This window comes from Gopherus evgoodei, unplaced genomic scaffold (genome assembly GCF_007399415.2).
Source record: "Gopherus evgoodei ecotype Sinaloan lineage unplaced genomic scaffold, rGopEvg1_v1.p scaffold_40_arrow_ctg1, whole genome shotgun sequence".
Taxonomy (NCBI): domain Eukaryota; kingdom Metazoa; phylum Chordata; order Testudines; family Testudinidae; genus Gopherus; species Gopherus evgoodei.
In genome coordinates this window covers 2,835,012-2,856,679 of record NW_022060061.1, presented here as the reverse complement: position 1 = coordinate 2,856,679, position 21,668 = coordinate 2,835,012, and the positions used below count along the sequence as shown (strand labels likewise).

Below are 21,668 nucleotides of genomic sequence, written 5' to 3'. Positions count from 1 at the left end.
GTAACAACTGACATTTACAACAGAGCAGGGTGAACCACATATTTGCCGGTTCATTGGCAAAGTCGGGGTGGGGGGGAAGAGTTTCGGGGCAGACTGAAAATGAACATTTTTTAAAATGTTCAACAAATCGAGACGCACAGGGGGAAAAGATCTAAGTTCAGGTCAAACAAAGCATTTTGTTTCAACACCATCCAAATGGTTCATTTCAATTTCAATTTCAATTGCTTTAAAACAATTTTGAATTTTGTTTTTAATAAAATTCAAGACGCTTTTGAAAGGAAAAGCCGTTGCAGGATGAAAAATGGAAATGTTTTCCTTTTTTCTGATTCCCCCCTCCCCTCGAATCGAAGAATTTGGCAAAAGTGACACAAATTATATAGATCTTCAACAACTACTGAAATGCAGCCACCTCTGGGGAGAAACAAAAGCAGGTGTTCTGCACCATTTACCGGAGTAAAACAAAATGTGACTTCTCCAAACGAAATCTTGGGGATAATGTATTATTAGAGGATCAGTCCCCATCCCTCACAACAGTTTTTCCCTCGCAAGGGCAGGACTGGATGGAGAAAATGTCAGGCCAGCCAGAAAAGGGGAAATAACTTGGCCAATTGTTGATGAGGAGGCTGGGGGTGTGGGATGGCAGCCCCGATGTTGCAGGGTGCCTTAGCCTTTCCAATGCTGGCCCATACAAGTGATGGCGATGAGCATGGTATAAAAAACGAAATAGAACAGAACAGAAGCTAATCAAAGGCCTAAGATCGGGAGGTGCAGGAAGTCGACTGGGATCGCTTTATGTGGAAGGAATGCTAGGAGTTTGCTGGAGCGGTGCACACACACGCAGGCCTGTTCCCCTATCCACGCAGGGAGCGCCGAAAGCCACGAAGCAGCAACATGAACGTTTGTCGTAAAAACTGAGACCAGGAGCCAAATAATTTCACAACAGGCAGAAGGGAAGGGGCCACTGAAAATCACAGCCGAGAGCTCACAGTGGAAGCCTTCACCGCCAGACACTGAGATCCGAAATCCCAACATTCTCCATCGACAGACAGATTTCCCCCCACCCTGGCCTCGATTTTAAAATCCCCTTGGGCCCTGGCTGGGTGTGAACGGTGTGCCAAAGCCACCTTCTGCAGATGGTTCCTGCCTTTCTAATGAGCGGAGCGTGAGGCCCTAGACTGAACTGTCCCCAGATTTGAGGGGACAAATCTTCCCATCTTGGCTTAACAACTTGAGTCACACATCTGGAATTTTTGAGGCTAAAAAACCATTCAAAGCAAGAGAACCCAAACCCAGCTGCAGGTTGCAATCCCTCGTTCGCCCTACAATAAGTCCTGGCTCTTAGAGAAACTTGTCAGCTGTAGATCTCAAAGTGTATCACACTCTTTAATGTATTTATCCTCCAGCCTCCCTGGAGGGTGAGGCAGGACTATTATCCCCATGTTACAGATGGGGGAACCGAGGCACAAATCAGTTAAGCAACTTGCCAAGGTCACACAGGAAGCTGACAGCGGGGCAGGGATTTGAACCCACCTTTCACAATTTCTAAGCAAGAGTCCTACTCCCAGACCCCCTTCCTCTGCTTTCAGCCCCCTTGTGCATGATTAGCCATTCAGCCAATATTCTGCACCAGAGGGGCTCTTGCTTGAGTAAATTTGCATGCATGAGTAAGTACTTCCAGGCTCAAGACCCAAACTGGACCAACCTGCTTCTCAGAAGGGTTGAGCACCCCCAAATCTCACAGAAATCTGTGTGAGCCGCTGAGCGTCCAGCTTCTTTGGGAGAGGGAAAAAAATCAGACAGGTTTTGTTTCAGTCCTTAAATATGGATTTTACAAATGTAGCTTAAATGTAGTTCTCCCCAGGCTGAGATCTTTCACCTTCGAGACACTAATGCCCGCCATGTATTTGAAGGCTCTTCTGATCATCTAGTCTGACACGTTTCATGATCTAAGAAGCTGGAGCTGTGTTATACAAATGTGCCTATTCCCCCCCTTTAAAAAGGCACCTTTTTTTTTTGCTAAAAAAATACATAAAATTGCAGGGTATTTGGAATTTTACAACTCCCACATACCCACATTTCTAGGTGTTTTCAAGCTTTTTTTGGATTAGAGACATATACATTCTTTTTCGCCAAATCTGTTTAAAATCCACCCCCCACCCTGCCCTCCATTAGAGGCAACACTGTTTTGCAACTGACGCAGCCTATTGAACTTTGCTCCAGTCAGATTCACACGAACACTTGCCAACAGGGGAAAGGCGGGGGGGGGTGGGGGGGAGTGTCACTTTTTTGTGTGTGTGTGAATCCAGGCAGCTCACAGAAAGAGACTTCTGTCAAAATAAACCGGGCTTGCATATGCTTCTAAGGTAGAGCCAGGCAAGAGTTCGGGAGGCAGCAAAAGTTACTTTGCAGAGAGCAAAATCTCATCTCTGTTTAGATTCGGCTCCTTGGAATTGCTTCCATCCCCCCCACCTCATCTCTAAGAAACCTCTCCCTCCCTCCAGATCTCAACAGAATATTCAGCTTGTTTTTAATAGCGTTGGTTGAATTCAGATGTTCCAGTTTTAAAATAAGAAATCTTGGCTTCCGAGCACCAAGCGGTGACGCAGAGCTGCCTTTCCCCCCCTGCACGGATCAGCTCTACCCCCAGCAAACAAGTCCTCCATCATGCTCAAGGAGGGAGCAGGCCGTGGTTAATTTCACATCTCACTGGGTAACTCACTGCAGCACAGGCCCCGGGATCTGAACACACAAGCGGCCTGAATCCGCAGTCAATTTTGGCAGCTCCTCCCAGCCCAGACTCTGCTCTAAACCGAGTTTTGCTGCATTCAGCGCTGCCGTAAGCCAGTTCTGCTTAGCACTTGAGACAGGACACTACGAGTAGCAGGCTAGTTACTGGCCCGAGATGCTTGCGTCAGGTATGTCGGCGGGAGCTTTGCCCAAGCGAGGACTGCAGGATTGGCCCCTTTCGTTAATTCAGCTTGCAAACTTCACTTCCCTGAGCAACGTCAGCAAAGTGAAAGGGGACTCAGGAAAGGCTTTTACACCAGTAACAGGTACAGCATCGGGCGTTTAATAGACCAACAAGGCATAGTTGTTTACTGCCTTAGTGAACCGCGATGGTGTCATTGCTGTAAAATTAGAGTTTCACTTCTAGCAGCCCACACCCAGATTCACCAAGGTATTTAGGCTCCTAAATTCTACTGATTTCCTCTGATTGCTGTTGGATCTGGGCCCCGGTTTCTAATGGTTGTCTGTCACTTGACATGACCCAATTGCTCTCATGTTTGCATCAATCTCCCCAAGAGCCTGGTGCAAAATGTAACATGCAGGCCAAGCGCACAGTCACAGGATTAACCCATACAAGATTCATCAGAACCAAGGGGAATGGCAACATGACAATCAACAGCAACCAGGCCCTCGAGCCCCCGATCCACCTCTGGCTACAGCAGCTCGTGACCACGGCTGCACGGAGAGAGGCCACCACAAAGCAACAGCCACCAAACCCCTCCCAAAAAAACAAAGGCCAGACCTCATCCTCTCAGGTTATCGACCAAGCCCCACTGTCTGCTGTGAGGCCACTCCTAGGGAGACCAGACAGCAAGTGTGAAAAATCGAGACGGAGATGGGGGGTAATAGGTGCCTATATAAGAAAAAGCCCCAAATATCGGGACTGTCCCTATAAAATCGGGACAACTAGTCACCCTAACCACCCCGCATGAAGAGAGAGGAGAATCTGACCCTGTGATTTCATCTGGGCCTCAAGCCATTTGGTGTAACATGTTCAAAAGCACCTAGGAGTACGTCTACGCTGTAATAAAAACCTGCGGCACCGAATCTCAGAGCCCAGGTCAATTGACTCAGGCTGCAAGGCTAAAAATTGCCATGTAGATGTTTGGGCTCGGCCTGGAGTCCCGGCTCTGAGACCCTCCCCACTTGCGGGGTCCCAGAGCCCAAACAACGTCTTCACTGCCATTTTTATCCTTCCCCCAACCCAAACCCTGCAAGCCCAAGTCACCGCGGCCATGCTGGGGCTCTCTGCTTGCTCTTAGAACCCTAAATGCTATTGGCTTCCAATGTAACTTGTGCTGCGAAGGGCCAGATTCCAAATGTATTTAAGCACCTCCCAATGCAGATAAGCAACTAGCCCCAGACCCCCCAAATACTGAGACTCTCCCTGACTTCAAGCTTGTGTAGCTGCCCGTCTGTGTCTCTATGCACCAGAATACCTTCGAAAATCTGGCCCTCAGCAGGTCAGTGAAAGCCAATAGCATTTAGCCTCTTAAGTCATTCAGGCACTTTTGAAAATGTTCTTCTTGGTGACTTTTCAGAAACTTTGTTACTGTGACCAACACCTCAGCTTCCTGCCAATTAGCCAACGATCACTCTAGGCCAGATCTTCCCTCTAAGCAAAGATTTCCAAACGGCCAGTCCTATTCCACCGATGCAATCTGCAAAGGGTTTATGAGAGCTCATTGCCTTTGTTCGTTAATATCAATGGATTATGTTCAAATTAACACATACCTCTCCATGCGCTCCCCCTCCCCCCACAATGTGCTGGGCTTTACTGCAAGATGGACCACACAAAAAAATTAAAAATTGTTTGCTAAAGGAGAGATATCGGAATGGATATGAATTATTTCACACACCTGCAACTGTTTTCCTTCAGCTGCATCAAGGCATTCCCCCCCCCCCGGCCTCCTTTCCCAGTATGAGCTAAAATTCACGTAGCTACAAAAGAAAGCAGCTTTGCAAAAAATCATCCATAGGTTTATCAAGATATAAGAAAAAGAGGTGCATCTGCTTACTTTGTATTTGCTTTTTTTAAATTTGTTCTCTATCTGCCATATGAAATGAAATTAATATGCCAAAACGCAGTGTCTCAAACGAGGTAACTTTCGGTTTGCTTTATATATCTATATCTATAGATTACAGGATAAGGCACTGGAACACAGGACCTTCTGATTGAATTCACAGTTCCTGGGTGACCCTGGGCAAATCACTGAATTTCTCTGGGCCTCAGTTTCCCTTCTTCTGAACCATGCTTTGTCTGTTTTGTTCATTAGGCCCTGATCCTGTCCAACACATGAGCATTAACTCTCTGCTCAGGACAAGCACGTCACATTAAGCACATGCACACATCCTTACAGGAAGAAGGAATTTTCTCTTGTAAACTGTCCCTGGCCATCTGTACAGTCCCTAGCGCAAAAGGGAACCAATCTCAGATGGCACCTTTGGAGCGACTGTAATACATATAATAATCCAACTAATAATACAGATACACTGCAGTAAACTGCTTCCTCAGCCAAGCTGTACGGACAATATCTCTGCTCAATCTTCAATTCAATGGAGAAGGAAGTTCACTATTTTAAACACAGCAAAGCCAAGATTGAATTCAGCTGTTGGTATTTTCAAATCCTCCCCCCACCCGATTTTTTTTCTCCTTTGCGAGACAGGCAGGAAAGCCATTATCAATTTCTTCCCCTCCTCACTGCCTAGCAATCAAATAAACAAACAAAACAGGGTTGCGCCGATGAGCGGGAAGACATGGATTAAAACTGTTGCAATCTGATTGTGGTTTTTTTTTTAAGTACCACTGCGGCACTAGTTTGCCATAAAACAGACCAAGGCAACTTTTCCTGCTGCCTTCCCCAAAATGGCCCATAGTCGCTTATGAGGTGTAACCTCTCTCCAAGCCCACAGCACCTGGGGCAAAAGGCTTTTTTTGCAATCTACAGTTCAGAAAAGGAACTGGCAACGTGGCAGTGACCCTTCACAAATAAGAAGTCCTGCCCCTGTCACTGCAATAAATAAAGGCTTTGTTTCAGTTCTGGCTAAAATATTCCCCTGGCAAAAAGAACGTGGATTTCTGGCCACTGCTTTTCAGGTGTGTGAGCCGATTTTCTTTTGGAATTCGCATACCGGGTGGATTTTCCTATAGCAATTGGTTACTTTCTTCCATCCACACACAGCCAGACCCTCTTCGCTGATCATCCACATTCCATCAGCCCAAAATACTAATAAAGCAAATCAAGAGGTAAATAAATTGTGGGTGGCTGTTTTTCTTCTCCACCCCCTTTTTTTTGTGTGTGTGTCCTCCCTAAATTTCATTTGCTTTTTATCTCATTGGGGAGAAATAAAAAAACAAATCCACACACTGGAATAAAACTTGGCTTTATACCAAGTGCTCTGGACTTTATCTCACTCACCCCTGTATAAAAATATTGCTTAATTGTGTTCTCTTCGTTTATTTATTTTCACAAGGGTGTGTGTGGCCTTAGCACACCCAAAAAAGGAAAACTAATTTTTTTAAATCGTGCTAAAAATGAAATTCAAACCCTTTCCCTAGAGCTGCAAATACTGTTAATTAGAGGTTTTCTCACTGGTAAGAGAGGTTTTCTCATTCAAAAGAAGGGGGGGGGCTATTACTTGATAACTCTTTAGTACAGGCTTTAAATATAACCTCTGTCTTATTTCAACTGACCAGGCCACTGTGTTTATCCCCGAAAAAGGCTCTCACTTGCTGAAAAATCAGACTCACTACAGCACGACGCCCGCTGAAGAAAATACACCACATACATACACTCACCAATGCCCTAGAAAATCAGCGCGTGTCCTGTTGACTCCCAAGTCAGGACAGGGTAGGGTCAATTTAGCACAATTCTCTTTCCAGCCAAATCTCCTCTTCTCTGCGTAGCTTCTACAAGCATTTGATCTCCTCACCGCACAGCTCTGTGTTTTGGGGGTGTCAAGCTGCCCTTTAGAAAGCAGCTTGGAAACATATTAGCACTTTTGTTTGTTATGAAGCACAAGCAACTGCCCTACACACACACACACACACACACACAATGTCCTGTAATCTCATATATGATCTTTCCACACGCTCATCCGCCAGCCACGCGGCTCATTCAAGACAAGTAAGACATTTACTGTTACGATATTACATTATTCTGTCTACTGAAACATCTACCCAGATTTGACCTGACCATTGGTGGTGGTTGGTTTTTTAAGGGAGGGGGGTTATTTTGATGTTGTTTCAGAATAATTCTTGTGTGGTGACATTTTTTTTAAAGAAATTCATCTTAAGGGGACAAGGGGACTCGACTGGTTGCATTTTTAAAGCCAGGAGCTGGAAACCCCCAAAGTTGCAAAGCAAAATCCTTGACAGTAAGTTGGCCATTTCTCTCTGGCTGATTTCTCCTCCCAACCCCCTGCCCCTTGTGCAAGGGTCTGGCTGTGCCCATCACCCTCATCTCGGTTTTGTAAATCACACTCACCGTCAAGACACCATCTCTAACCCCCTCCTTCCCTCCCTGGAGTTTGTAAAGTACAAGCAGCAGCAAAATGCCCAGGCAGAGGTTCGAGGTGCAGAATACAAAGCGCTCTTGTTTGCTGCTTTGGAAGGGAAAGTATTAATAAGAGGAAATTATTGATTCTCATGGCACGTACCATTATGGTGCAGGGAAACTGGCCAAACATCAGAAACCCATTTTCCCCTCTCTCTAAAAAACAAAACAAACCAAAACAAAGCAAAAAAAAGCCCCCAAACCAGCCAGACGGGGGGGAAAATTGCTCTCGAGTTTCCACAAACCCTTCGACTTCTTGCAGCGGAAGCAGGAGATGCCTCGGCCAAGGCGAGAGGAGCGAGCGAGCCTCGCGCGGTTCCCGATCGGCCCGGGAAGGAGGGAAGGGAAAAAAACAGAGGAAAAACAAATTGGGGGAGGGGGGGTTCGCCTGGCGCTGGGAAGAAAATCGCGACCGGCGCGTCTCGGGCTCTCGCTCCTTCCTCCTCGGCTGGATCCTTTTTTACTCTAACGTCTCGCTCAAGTTGGAAGGAGATTGGCCTGCACAGCCTGGAGAAATGCCACCTTCTGTGCCGCCCGGTTTTGCAACCCTTCCAGCTCGAGCGGTGCAGCGGCGGGGGGAGGGAGGAGAGGGACCGGGGGGGAGAGGAAAGTCTGGGCAAGTGAAGCCCTGCAGGAAGTTTGCTGCCGAGCTGGCAGAGCTGGGAGGGGGGTTGCTGGTGGCTGTTCCCCCCCCCCCGGGTTTGGGGCGCTTTATTCGGGTCTCTGGAGCGGCTGGGGGGGTCCGGGGGGGGAGGCCAGGCGCTGGCCCAGCACCCTGCTTTGGGGCGAGCCGGAGCCCGAGCTGTGGCCGTGAGTGAAGTAAGAGCCGGGCACTTGGGGGGGGGGGTTAGCCCCAGGAGAGGTGGGGGAGGGGGAGCGCGAGGGGGGCAGGCAGCAGAGGAGAGAGAAGGAAAAGGGGCCGGGGGGGCTCCGCACTGTGCCCCCCGTCCCCAGCCAGGCCCGATCCCGCACTATTGCAATGGGGGGGGGAGAGATCGGGCCCTGAGCGCCGGGATGCGGGGGGGGGGGCGGGGGGCAATACAATTATTGTCTTTTTTGTCCATTAGAAAGCGGGAGTGGGGTCATTTTATTTCCTGCGGCGGGGGGTCAGAGTCAAATCTTTCCAACGTGTCTAGAGAGAGTCACTCCCCGCTGGATGGGGACAGCTGATTTCTTACTACCCCCCCCCGCCAGGAGGGGAACCCAGGTGTGACCCGGCGCGTTTCCCTCCTTCGAGCCCAGCAGCGTTTTGAACTCGGCTTCGCTCCCCGCCGCCCAGCAGATCCGACACTCGCTCCAGTCTCTCCCCGCCTGAAAACCCGGCCACCAGCTACCCACGCAACCAGCTGAGCTAGCTGGTCCGAGCCCCCTGGGCAAAGAGGCGAAGTCCTGAGACCCCCCCCCCGTGTATTCAGAGGCGCGGGGACAACAGCCCCGGTTCCTAGCTGCACCGTGCCGGGCCAGAAACCCGGCCAGGCGCGCAGAGCTGCAGCCCCCCCCCGCCACCCACATCCACGCGGGCGAGTTTTCCCGAGACACCAGCAGCCTGGCCGGACTCTCCGGAGCTAGCCCGCGGCCAGGGGGGTGTCTGCTCCAACAGGTGGTGAGCAAGGCCCTTTACCTGTCTCCAGCCCGGCTAGTCACCTGCCGCGCCGGGAGCAGCATTCGCTAGTTCAGCGGGGCGGGGGCGGGGGCGGGGGCACGGCTCGAGCTGTTTTCTCTTTTGCAAGAAGAGGGAAAGGAGACATTGGGTTATCAAGCAGCAGCCGAGTTTATCCCGTCTCTGAATACCTGTCAGGCTGCATCCAGTCTACATGCTGCCTTCCCCAAACGTGCATGCATCTCTGCAGGGCTGGCTTGTTTGGAAGGGTTCTCTCTGCAATGACAGGGTATTTACCAAAGCTCTTCGGGGGGGGGCAACCTGCTGTAAAACTCCCCCCAGGATACAAAATCGGACTTGCTCACAGAGCTACCAAATCGGGCGCCCAATGACTTCTGCAAAATGGCAGAAGAGACTTGTAGCTTATTTGGGAAGGAGGCTGGGAAAATTCGGCTCCACTCCGAGCTGAGTTTTCAGTAAGCAAAAGCAAATATCTCGGCTGCATTTGGGTGGGGGCCCGCCTTGTAGAAGAACCCCCGCAGCTAGACATATTGGGGGGGGGCAAAGGGTGGGCGCATTATGTCCAAAGAGTGAAAAGACTTGATTTGAAACAATTCACTTTGCAAAGAGCACTTTAAAAAACACACGAGGAAACAGTTCTGGGAAGCGGTGGATTTTTTAAAAACCACTCGGTGTGTGTGTGGGGGGGGTAATTTAACCTTTTGGTAAAACCTCTCCCCTGGGAAGTTGTCTCAAGATCAGAGGTGTCACCAACTTCGAGCTAACTGCCAAAGTGCCCTGGTCGCCCCATTGAAACATGCAGCGACCACGCAGATTTCACCTTCATTTACTGCAACCTCAAAGTGTGTTCTTTGGGCCAGCGCAATGTTGCAAATACCCAGGCGGGTCTTTCCCGTGACTGCGGCCTGCAGCAGTCAGAGGGGAAGAATTGCTCCACTATATAATAACAGGTTGAATCTGCTGTTTAAAGGCATTTTATTACATGTCACCCAGCGGGATAATAACCTTTATTTAAACAAACCTTTCCCTTGTTCTGATACATCCTGTGTTTATCCTCAGAAGCAGTTTACAAATGGCTGTTTGCATTTTCCCCAATTTGTTTGAGTTTCTAATTAAATTGCCATGAAGATCCTAATCCATCTTGACATTCTAACTTTCCCAAGTTAAGTAGGCAGCTTGGTAGTAGTTTGGTGTCAGCCTTAATAATACTAATTATTGCAAATAAGGCTCTGCTTTGCTGCTCCCAAAATATTTTTAAACAGCTCCCAGATAAAGGAAGCAGATTCTATTGTTGATAGGAAACAGTCTTGAGCTGAAATTTGCAAAGCAGCGCTGCATAAGCATCTAGGCATAAGCTGATTTGCTTTCACATAATCACATGCGATGCAGGCTTGCCTCATGCATGCCGCAGATCTGTATGTTTCTTTGATCGGTTGGAAGAATACAAAGTAGTTCTTTTTGTAGAGTTTTCTGATAAGAAAAACACTTTTGCAAAATTTGACAATATACTGTTCACGTGTCCACCCCGTCCAAACTCCCCCCCTCCACAAACTCGATGTTCCCTATTTCTGAGGGGGGTAAATGAAATGACTAGAAATGGGTTTAGCCTCTTTCCACAGTTTTGGGGCTTGGACAGCTCTGAAGGGGCGCGAAAAGAAGAATTAAAAAACCTGAAAACTGTGCCTCCAAACCTCGCACTCCTTTGGTCTGAAAATCGGTTTGCCTGTTTTTTTCTGAATAGGCGCAAAGCTAAAGCGCGAGACTCGCAAGAGGTTACTCCCTGGACGGGACAGAGCGAGCTATTTTGGAAGCTTGCGTCAGGGAAACGCCTTCCTAGCTCGGGATCTCTGCGGGGTCTGTCGCTTCCAACCCCTACATCTTCCTACGGAATCCTGATTTTTAAAGATGAAACTGCTCCCAATTCGTGGCGATCCCCGTCTGCCTGCGGTGAATCTAAACGCCGCGGAGATGTCTGTACCTCGGGGCTCCGATGCTCGAGTTGCACTAAATTCACATGGAAGTTTCACTCCCCTTTAGCTAAAAAGTGTTTGACCCGCACAATTGCGGGCGTTGGAGAACTTCGAAAATTAACAGCTGCGGAAGCGCAGATCGCAAATCCAGCTCGACCCAGCACTGCAGTCCTGGAGCGCTGTGGTTTTAATCTTAAACGTGATATATAAGTAAGAAGTGTTTGCTGGTGCTGGCACTCAAACCCAATAAACAAAAGTCAGCAGCATAACAAACCCCCTGCGAGATGGGGAAAAGCTGCCCCCAGTCCTCGTAGATTGATTCCTTTAATATCAGCACAAACCAACACACAATCAACTTCATTCTGCGGGGTGGGCTTTCGTTGTTTTTCTAAAGATTACAAACTACAAAGACCTGAAACTGACGCATGTTATGTACGTGATGGATCTTCAGTTTTACTTAAAATGCCTCAACCGAAAGAAATCAGATTGGTTTAATAGATGGAAAACTATAAACTGATCCTCCTAACAAGTTTGAAACCGAGAAGCTAACGAATCTCATTGCATTTTGTTTCCTGCCCAGGAAAGCTTTGGTAGATCTTTTCACACTTCAAACTTTCCTGGTTTTTTTTTCCGCACCACTAAAATCAACTTGTTTCTAAATAACAGGGAGAGAGAGAAAGACAGAGACGCAGAGATTAATTTTCTTTTTCATTTGCTGATTCAGAGATTTCTCTGTGCATCTAGAAAAAATGTCTTTCAGCCCTAAACTAGGGGCGAAAGTTGCATGTTATTTCTGAAGGAGATTTATTAATAATGCAGGTATTATATTTCATGACCTGAACTAGATCTTGACATTTTGGTTGATTTTAGAAACGAAATTGCATTTTTCCCCTACAGGGTGCGATTTTTTAAAAAACAAATCTATAATCAACAAACTAAACAAAAGGAGAGATTTGGATGGCAATCGTTCTATTTATTTGGAAACATTTCTTCATCAAGCTACAAATTGGATTGGATTTTGAGTAGTGGATTTGGATAATATTTTGACAGACAATTTCTCAAAACAAAAATTGCAGTTTGCATCGTAAACATGTCAGAGAAAAGAAGAGGAAACTAGCTTCGATTTTTCTCCGGAAGAGAACAATTGGATTTTACAATGATCAAAGAGGGGATTGCGCTTACACTGCTACATTTGAACCTATATGTTTCTGGCTGACAAAACGAGTATATTTTCTCTAAGTGGATCGAAGTGTTTACATTCTCTCCTCGGAGGAATTTTTATTCCCAGCTTGCCAACATGTCTGTAGCATTTTACATGGGAAAAAAATCGAAATAAGAAGCAGCAAATGAATCTGATATATTAGACTATGAGGGGAAACACTGTACCGGATTATAGATCTATGAGCTAAGACAGGAGGGCGTTTTGTGGGGTCTGGACATGTAAAACAGGCCAAAACCGCATAAAACTATCCGGCGAGTCCTTTAAAAAACTCAAAGGGAAAGAATATGTTGATTATTTTGACCATATTAGAAAAAGTTACCTGAGGAACAGCCCTGCGCGTGTACAGAAATCTGCATCCTAGTATGTATCAGGCAAGGTTTTCTTTCTAGTTAATGTCACAAATCAATATCTTCTTTCCCTCTGAGTTTATACAGTGTTCCGTTTCTAAACCAGACCCACACAGACGGAGATATCCGCATCTATCACATAAGATCTGAAGAGGAGCTCTGTGTAGCTGGCAAGCTTGTTTCTCTCCCCACCAGAAGTTGGGGCAGTAAAAGGTTTCCCTCGCCCGCCTGGTCTCTCTCGGATCCTAGGACCAACCTCTCTCCCTAGAGCAGATTTCTTTAGTGTGTGTCCATACATTCTCCCCCAGGTATATGGTAAATGACAGCAATACCTTGATCACCATATTTCACTTTTGTCAACATGGCAACGTCAGAAATCACTCTGCAAAGGTGAGCAGGTGTCACTCCCTCTCCTTCTTCAATGGGGAAACTGAGGCACCGAGACACAAAATAAACTTGCCCAGGGTTCTGACACCCAGCTCCTCCCCACACCCGGCTCTAAGCACTAGACCCCACTAGCCAGTACAAGAACCAGCAGTCCTGCCTCCCAGTATCCTGCTCTAACTACTAGTCCCTGCTGTCTCCTCTCTCTGCCTAGTGCAGAGCTGAGTGACTTAGCCAGGGCAGCAGCATGTTGAGTGGGCAATGCCAAGAGCCACCTGGTGTCTGTCTCTCTCCGCTCGCTCTCTCTGGCCAGTGCAGAGGCACCCCCCCCCCCGCCCCATTGAGCACCAGTGCCTGGCACATGCCTTGGGCCTGCTCCCCTCCCCCTCTCTCTTAGCTCCTTCCCCAACCAAAGAATTTCCCTTGGCATCCTCATCCCCAGTGCAGTGTGGCACATGCTTCCCGGCCCTGGCAGTGGGAGGAGGGCAGGAGATGGGGCTGCCCCATCCTCCAGGCCTCCCCAAAGGGGCCTGCTTTTCAACCCCCACTCCCAAGAGGGGCTGGAGGGACCCTGCCCCACCTGCCAGCGCTGGAAGGGTGGAGAATGAGCTGGATACCAGGCAAGAGGAGCCCGGTGGGTACAGTACCCTGGAGCTGGGGGGGGGGCAATAGCATGTGCTATTACACCCACCAGTGTGCCCACCCCCCACCCACAGGGGGCCCTGTGGGCAGTGTCAGCCAGGCCCATGCCACAGTTTAGGCATGATCCCCAAAGCCCTCAATGTGCTAGGACCCAGAGCTTAGGTCAATGCGGAGATGAGAGGTACCGTGCTCAGGGAAGGACAGCCAGGACACCTGGGTTCCACCCCAGCTCAGGGAGAGGAGTGGGGTCTACTGGTTAGAGTGAAGGGGGGCTGCGAGCCAGGACTCCTGGGTTCCACCCCAGCTCAGGGAGAGGAGTGAGGACTACTGGTTAGAGTGAAGGGGGGCTGCGAGCCAGGATGCCTGGGTTCTATTCTGAGCTCTGGGAGCAGAGTGGATACTAAGTGGTTAAAGCAGGGGGGCTGCGAGCCAGGATTCCTGGGTTCTATTCTGAGCTCTGAGAGCGGAGTGGATACTAGTGGTTAAAGCAGGGGGGCAATGAGCCAGGATTCCTGGGTTCCATCCTAGCTCAGAGAGGAGTGGGGTCTACTGGTTAGAGTGAAGGGGGGCTGCAAGCCAGGACTCCTGGGTTCTATTCTGAGCTCTGGGAGAGCAGTGGGGGCTAGGGGTTAGAGTGAAGGGGGGCTGCAAGCCAGGACTCCTGGGTTCTATTCTGAGCTCTGGGAGGGGAGTGGGGGCTAGTGGCTAGAGTGAAGGGGGGCTGCGAGCCAGGACACCTGGGTTCTATTCTGAGCTCTGGGAGGGAAGTGGGGGCTAGAGGTTACAGCAGCAGACTGGTCAAGTGCTCTTGGTTCTGGGTGCCTGGGACTTCCCCCTCCAGGGCTAGCAGTGAGATCTGTGGTTGGCCCAGCTCCTGTGCCTCACTCTCTGGGGTGGGTAATGGGTCTGCTCAGCCCACGGCTCAGGCTGCTGGCACAGATGGGCCAGGGCGCCCTTTAACCTTTGCCCTGCAGACGGCCTGGCTCCCTTAACAAAGGAACAGTCTTGGGGGCAGGAGAAACGTGTGGGCGGACAGTGTCTTTGCCATAGGGCTGGGGACCAGGAACACTCGCTGCCTAGACAGGCTTCCGCGATTAGCTCAGAGCTGGGCAGGACTCCTGGGTCCTTCCCTGGGGGCAGTCTCTCCCCATCCGCCCTCAGCTCACCCCTGGGTGAATTGGGGATGAGGGTGGTACCTAGGGGAGCCATGGGACAAGGCTGGTTAAGCTGCCTGGAAGGCAGGCAGGGTAAGATGAGGAGAACAGAGGAGTTACTGCAGCCAGGGCAAACAGGCGTTCGCTGGCATCAGCCTTGAGGAAGGATCTGCAGCACCAGACCCACCAGCCGGCCTGGCTGTCAGCCCAATTCAGGTGACAGGGCCTCTTCTCACCTGCAGGGCCGGCTCCAGGCACCAGCTTAGAAAGCAGGTGCTTGGGGCAGCCACTCCAGAGAAGGGTGGCAGGTCCAGCTATTCGGCGGCAATTCGGCGGAGGGTCCCTCACTCCCGCTCAGAGCGAAGGACCTCCCGCTGAATTGCCGCAGATCGTGATCACGGCTTTTTTTTGGCTGCTTGGGGCGGCAAAATCCCTGGAGCCGGCCCTGCTCACCTGACCTAGCACACCCACTCCCCACTCAAACAGCTAGCCTCCAGACCTCTCCCAGAGCCCGAGACCAAACCCAGTGTCAGCACAGCATCTGGGGAACACCAGGCCCTTCACGGCTGCGCTATGTGAATCTGGGCCCCAACATTCAGTAAAAGAAACAAAGCGGGTCTTGAGGGCTGGCCAGCTCAGGGTCAGGGAATGGGAGATGGGGCCTTTCCCCTCTGGGGGTACCATTTCCAATCTGCCCCCAGGGCTGGGGGCTGGCTGGATCAGAGGGCAGGGAATGGGAAACGGGGCCTTTCCCCTCTCAGGGGTGCCAGTTCCAATCTGGCCCCAGGACCAAGGCCTGGCTGGCTCAGGGGGCAGGGAATAGGACATGGGGTCAGCCAAAATCTGGGCCTCCTAGCCATATGGCACAGACCTCCAAACCTTGGTGCCCCCTACCTAATCCCTCAGCACCTGGAATCCTGGGCCAGGAACATTTCATTCCCTCTTCGCTTCCTCCCCCAGGGCCTTTGGGTTTGCTGACTCAGGGGAATGGGCTAAGGGGTCCGTGACACTGTGTGATCTCCCCCTCTTTACCCACCAGCCCCTGGATTTCAGGAGAACCCCGCCATCTTTAATATTGCCCCTTTTCCAAGTGCCTTCCATTCCATGGGATCGCTTTAGGTCCGACAGAACTGTTCAGTTAGTGTCTGCTCAGGCTGTGAGCTGGGCCGGCTCGGGGGTTCCTCTCTACGCTCAACAAGGCAGCACGTTCCGCTCGCCTGACTTACAGCGGGTGCCCACCTGTCCAGAAGGGACTGTTGTGACCCTCTAGTCTGTCCTCCTGGCTAACACAGGCCAGAGAACGGCCCCAAAATAATTCCTAGAGCAGAGCTTTTAGAAACACATCTCGTCTCAATTTAAAAATCACCAGTGCTGGCAAATCCACCACGACCCTCGGCAAACAGTTCCAGTGGTTAATTACTCAGTGGTAAAAGTTTACGCTGCATTTCCAGACTGAATTTGTCTGCTTCAGCTCCCAGCTGTTGGATTGTGTGGGACCTCCCTGCTAGACTGGCAAGCCCCTTGTTAAATATTTGTCCCTTATGAAGGCACATATAGGCTGGGACCAAGTCACCCCTTAGCTTTCTCTTTTTTAAACTAAATCGATTGAACTCCTTGAGTCTCTCACTATCAGGCATTTCTAATCTCTAATCATTCTCATGGCTCTTCTCTGCCCCCTCTCCAATTAAGCAACATCCTTCTTGCATTGTGGGCACCCGAACCGAACACAGGATCCCAGCAGCAGCCACACCAGTGCCAGATCCAGAGGTAACAGCACCTCCCTGCTCCTACTCGAGATGCCCCTGTTTAAGTATCTCTGGTTTGCATCAGATTTGTGCCTAGACAGATACACTTATATTTGGCCGTATTAAAAGGCCTTGTTTGCTTGCAGACCACGCTGCTCTTATTTATCCCTCACACAACGTGTGTGTCAGCTGTGAACTTTCGTCGTTAACGCTGGGGCCAGCTGGGATGCTCCAGCTTTCAGACAAGCAGGACCAATGGCAACCTCGATGGCCAGTCTCAAGCCCAGAGCTTGGTCCTCCCTCCCCCAAGTGCTAAAACTGGATGCCTGAAATGCACGCTCAGCCCTGCAGTTGGCCCCTCTGTGCCCAGATGTTTGACCAGAGCTCGCTTGGTCACAGAGCAGCATGGTCTAGTGGGCAGACAATTGGCCTGGGTATCAGGACTCCTGGGTTCTGTTCCCAGCTGTCATTGAGCTGGAGTGTGACCTTAGGCACGTCCCATCCCTGCTCCATGCCTCAGTTTCCCCACCCATCCTTTGTCTATTTAAACTGAGCGCCTCTCGGTGTCTGCTCATTGCCTGGCACAAGGGGGCCCCAACCTCCAGTGGGATGTCTAGGTAACCTCATAAAACCAGCCTTGTCAGGGCAGACAGCAGAATCTCTGCCATAGTCTTGTTGCTGCCTGTGAATGGGCAGCGGTCGCAGTGTCAGAGCCATCAGCCAGGCTGGAGCAGCTGAGCTACCAAACCTGGGTGTGTGTGGGAATCCTGAGCCCCAGCCCTCCAGTGGTGCCCACCCCCCCCCCACCTCTGCTGATGCCCCTCAGTCCCAACCCGCAGCCCCCTGCTAGTCCACGCTTGGGCTCACAGCTCTGCCGGTGCCCCACAGCCTTACCCCCTGTGTCCTGTTTGGCCCTGGAGCACGTGGCTTGGAGCACCCTAGTGCTAAGTGATATCACTGGGACAGGATGGAACAAGGAGGCTCTGGTGGGAGCAGCCCGGGCACCATTCATTATTTAGGCTTCATTCGAAGGCAAGTATTGGCTTCTCCGTTCCTGCCCCAGGCTGCCTGCACCACCCCCCTCTCCCCAGCCACCTTGTGCCCAGGCTGCCTGCAGGCATCCCGCTGGGGGGCACGCTAAGGAGAACTTCCCAGCCGCTGGAGCAGGTGCAGAAATCTTGGGTTCTAGTCCTGGCTCTGGAAGGGAAGTGGGGTCTAGTGGTTGGGGCAGCACAGGAGGCGCCTGGACTCCTGGGTTCTCTTGTCCTTCACTGGAGTGGCTGCTTAGAAGCTCAGGGTTTTCTCATTAACACATCCTTTCTAAAATAAATACAATTCAAGCTTCTCCCACACAGAATTCCTCCCCCAGCCGCACCATCCCCAGAGGGGAGGCACCTGCTCGCCCGGAGGTCCTGTTCCCTGGAATACCCACTCGGAGCGAGGCACACAGCATGGCAGGTGCCAGCTGCTGCTCCAGCTGGTGATGCGCTTGGAGTGCCCAGCACGGCGCGGCAGGCGGGTCCCGTGGGCCGGGCCGGGGACAGATCAAGGACCGGGCAGCTCAGTGTTCGCTGACCTTCCACTCATGTAAAAAGTGACAGGACGACAACAGCCCTGTCCCCTCACCCTGCTCTGCCAGAGGCCCTCAATGCCAACCTGCAGCCCCCCTGCAATCCCAGCTCTGGCCTCCCCCAAGCTCTCCCACCCACAGCCTATGTGAGCCCAGGCTGCCCCCCACAGCTGGGCTGATGTCCCTCAATTCCAGCCCCTGGCCCTGCCCCCCCCCCAGCTCAGAAACCAGCCCTTTAAACAAAATCAGCTGGATCAATGCTGGTTTTAAGCCAATTTTAACCACAGCACACAGCCCCCCCGCCTCAATTTATCTGAGCCCTGCCTGGTAGGGGTAGGGGGAGAAACAGGGGGTTAGATCTCCATGGTCCATTCAGCCCTCAGCCTCCATGGGCCCTGGTTAATGTCCATTAAGCAGAGGGCATCCAGAGTTGGGGGTGGGGCTAGGAATCAGGACTCCTGGGTTCTATTTTGGGGTAACCACTGGGCTGAGACCCAGCAGACTTGTTTCATGCAAGGGACTCCCAGTTGTGAGGCAGGGACTGAGGCAGATCTGTTAGCAGTGTCCTGCTCTCTCATTGCTCCCCCCGGCGCTCTGACAAACAGCTGGGTCGGTCACTCACAGTTCCAAGGGGCACTAGCTGTGGCAGCCCCAGGAGATGCCCATCATGGCTGGGATCTCAGGGCACAGGCTGCCCGGCTCCGGCTCCCCTCTGACACTCCCCCTGCCCCACGATCAGCTGAAGGAACCAAACCCAGTGACAATGAGTCAACAACGGAGGAGTTTTAGAGGGATCTAGTGGTTAGAGCAGGGGGCTGGGAGCCAGGGCTCCTGGGTTCCATTCCCAGCTCTGGGAGGGGAGTGGGGGCTAGTGCCTGTGCTATTGTCTGCAAAGCATAGGGAAAGGGGGGCCGGGTTAGATCCAGCAGATCCAGCCCCAGGGTCCAAAACTCCCCTCCAGCCCCTACTCTGTGCACACCAAGGCCTCAAGCAGGGAGCAAGGTCAGGGCCCTGAGCCTCCTGCTCTAACCACTAGACCCCACTCCCATGCCACAGCCAGGGACAGCTACGAAGGCGGAGGGGAGCCGATGCTGGCAGAGTGTGGGGGGACAGGAAGTGGCCAGTCACTGCCAGCCAAGGCCCCTCTCCCAGCCTTGCCCATGGATTCCCCCTCTACCCAGATGTTTCCTGGCACCAATAGCTGGGAGGCCATTTGCTGCAGAGAATGCATGACGGGTGGGATCATGAGTGTTGGGGGTGTGGGGGGGCTGTCTGGCACACGGGCCTGGGCAGCTGCACCATCCCTCCCACACTAACACACCCTTACAGCATGGGACTCGGCTACTGGCGGGATCGATCTGCACCCCAGGACAGACGGACAAGGGCAGATGAAGCCTCATTTGGGGAGGGGCTAGTGATCCCCTTTTACCTGGCTGATCCACAACACGGTAAGGACATTCCTTCCCGCCCTCATTAATTACCCCAATCAACCCCCTTGGCTGGAAAGGGCAGGCAGCACTAGTGGTTAGAGCAGGGGGGCTGGGAGCCAGGACTCCTGGGTTCTATCCCCAGCTCTGGAAAGGGAGAAGGTCAAACCTCTCCACCCCCGTTTCCTCAGGATCCTGTCCCCCAGCCCCACTCCTCCCCCTCGCGCTACCAGCCAGCCCTGGGATTGCTGAGATGCCAGCAGGCCGCAGAGGGTAGGGAGTGTGTGAGGGTGTCTGCCCAGTTCCTGCATTCCCCACAGGGGTGGGGCAGGCAGCAGTGATGCCTGGCACAGTCCCTCCCCCCCACCCGCACGGGTTGCCCAGGAAGCAGACAAATAGGGGTGTTTGGCAGGGCATCTTCTGCCTCTTCTTCCACAGACCGGTGCGATGAGGGGAATCCAGACCCCCTCTGCCAGTCCCAGCCCCCACTCCCAGGGGAAGGGGGCTCTGAGCCTACTTAGCTCTCCAATGGAGGGTGTTTGCCCAGTCGTGCTATCCCCTGCACCCGTCCTCTCCCAGGGACATTTGCCCAATCACTTTAGCAAGATCGGTGCCAGCTCAAGCTAACGCCCCCCGAGCTGGAGTAGCAGGGGGAGGGGCTGCAGGTCAGGATTGAGGGGCATTGGCAGGTAGGTATAGGGTAAGTTTGGCTGGGCAGGGCATGGGGGAGGGGAACAACTGGGGGGGCGGCTCAGCAGTGCTGTGTTGGGATGACTCACTCTCCCGTCGGGCCTTTGAAAAGGTCTAAAAATAAATCCCTGAATGACCGAAATAGCTGAGTTTTCTCCCTGGCTTCCTGTCCCCAGGCGCTGGAGAAGGCTACGCATGAGGAATGGTCTCAGCCAGCACTCTCCTCCGGGGCGGGCCGTGGCAGCTGTCTCCACAGGGATTCCTCGCCCGGCCACGAGATGCAGCAGCCTCTGGGGTGGGGGACAGGGGCTATTTATACAAGACTCCCAAGGGGGGGCACAATGGCTGGAATTTGGCTAGAATAATCCTGTCCTTATGGAACGTGCCATGGAAGCTTTGATGGCCAAAATGTGTCAGTTTATGTCACGCTGGCACACTGGAGTCAGCACTGTCTGGGGGGGAAGAGTGCCCCCTACTGAGTCCCCACTGCCCCCCCCCCCGGCTCTGGGAGGGGAGCAGGTGGGAAGGCTGAGAGCCAGGACTAGCTAGTTCAGGGCCTCCATAGTCAAGGGGCATTACCAGGAGCGGGGATGAGAATCCCGCAGGGACCCATCCAAAGTAGAACAGCCACCCCTACTGGGGAGCTAGGGCGCCCAGGGATGGGGCGGCAGTGGGGCTGTGGGTCAGGCTTGAGGGGCTGAGCGGAGCTGTGGGATTGGGGAGCACAGGGCTGGGATAGCAGGGGGCTGGGACTGCCGCCCTTCTCCCCCTCACCCCAGTGCGCTCAGCGGAGTCAAGGTGCTGCAGGGGCTGATGGGAGAATACGAGCCATGGCGGAGGGACAACGCAGCCTGGCAGCCATGGCGCAGCCCAGAGCCTGGCAGAAGCTGGCAGCAGCCATGGGCCTCCCACAGCAGATGGGATGGCTGGAGGACAAACAGCTACTTCGGGGGGAAGGGGGCAGGGTGGTGGCAAAGGGCCCTCCCTGGTTCTGAATCTCCTGTGCCAGCCGGCTCCCCGCTCCTCCCCCCAGCTCATTTTGGAAAGGGGAGGGGGTCTGCTGGATTCCCCAGCCCCCGGAGTCAATCGCTTTGTAGCTGGTGGGGAAAGCAGCCTCCTGATGTTCTGTTCCCCTTGTAGATAGGGAAAGAGTCAAGTGGAAGAGGGGGGCTGGCACAGGGGGACAAGGGGGGAGCTGCTGGCTGCTTGGCAATCCGTCAGCAACAGGATTTGCTGGCTGCAGCCAGCTGCAGCCATTTGCAGGGAGAGCCACGCGCCATGGCAGCCTAGGGCATTGCTGGGGTGGATTGTGGGGGGCTCGTGTGGACATGGGGGGCAGAGCACAGGTGGGCACAGCCATGCCCCCCCACCCTCCCCCACAGGCTGGTCTTCCTGAAATCAGATGGAGCCTGGATGGCTGACTGCTTGGGAGTTAGCCTGCCCACCATGCTGCCAGAGCTTGGGTGAGAACCCAGGAGTCCAAGTGCCCTGTCCGCCATTCCCTCCCTCTCATATCATTGATTTTTCACAGCTTCCTAGATCCCAAAGCCAGA

The 21,668-nt window shown here is 52.3% G+C and overlaps 1 protein-coding gene across 6 annotated transcripts in view; it reads right to left on the bottom strand.

Moving 5' to 3' along the window:
• Window positions 1-21,668, bottom strand: part of NFIX (nuclear factor I X) — a 198,728-nt gene that overhangs the window by 162,414 nt on the left and 14,646 nt on the right. For 2 of the 6 annotated variants that reach the window (XM_030546135.1, XM_030546133.1), the window contains exon 1: window positions 7,447-7,834. The exons of 1 other annotated variant lie outside the window; for it this stretch is intronic. Coding sequence is in view for 1 of the 5 variants with exons in the window: in XM_030546133.1 (XP_030401993.1) it covers window positions 7,447-7,476 (30 nt within the window). In the remaining 4 variants the exon portion in view is untranslated. Of the gene's footprint in view, window positions 1-6,586; window positions 6,675-7,446; window positions 7,835-9,134; window positions 9,188-21,668 lie in introns of those variants that run through there. 3 more of the 6 variants (XM_030546139.1, XM_030546140.1, XM_030546141.1) reach the window with 3 other exon arrangements.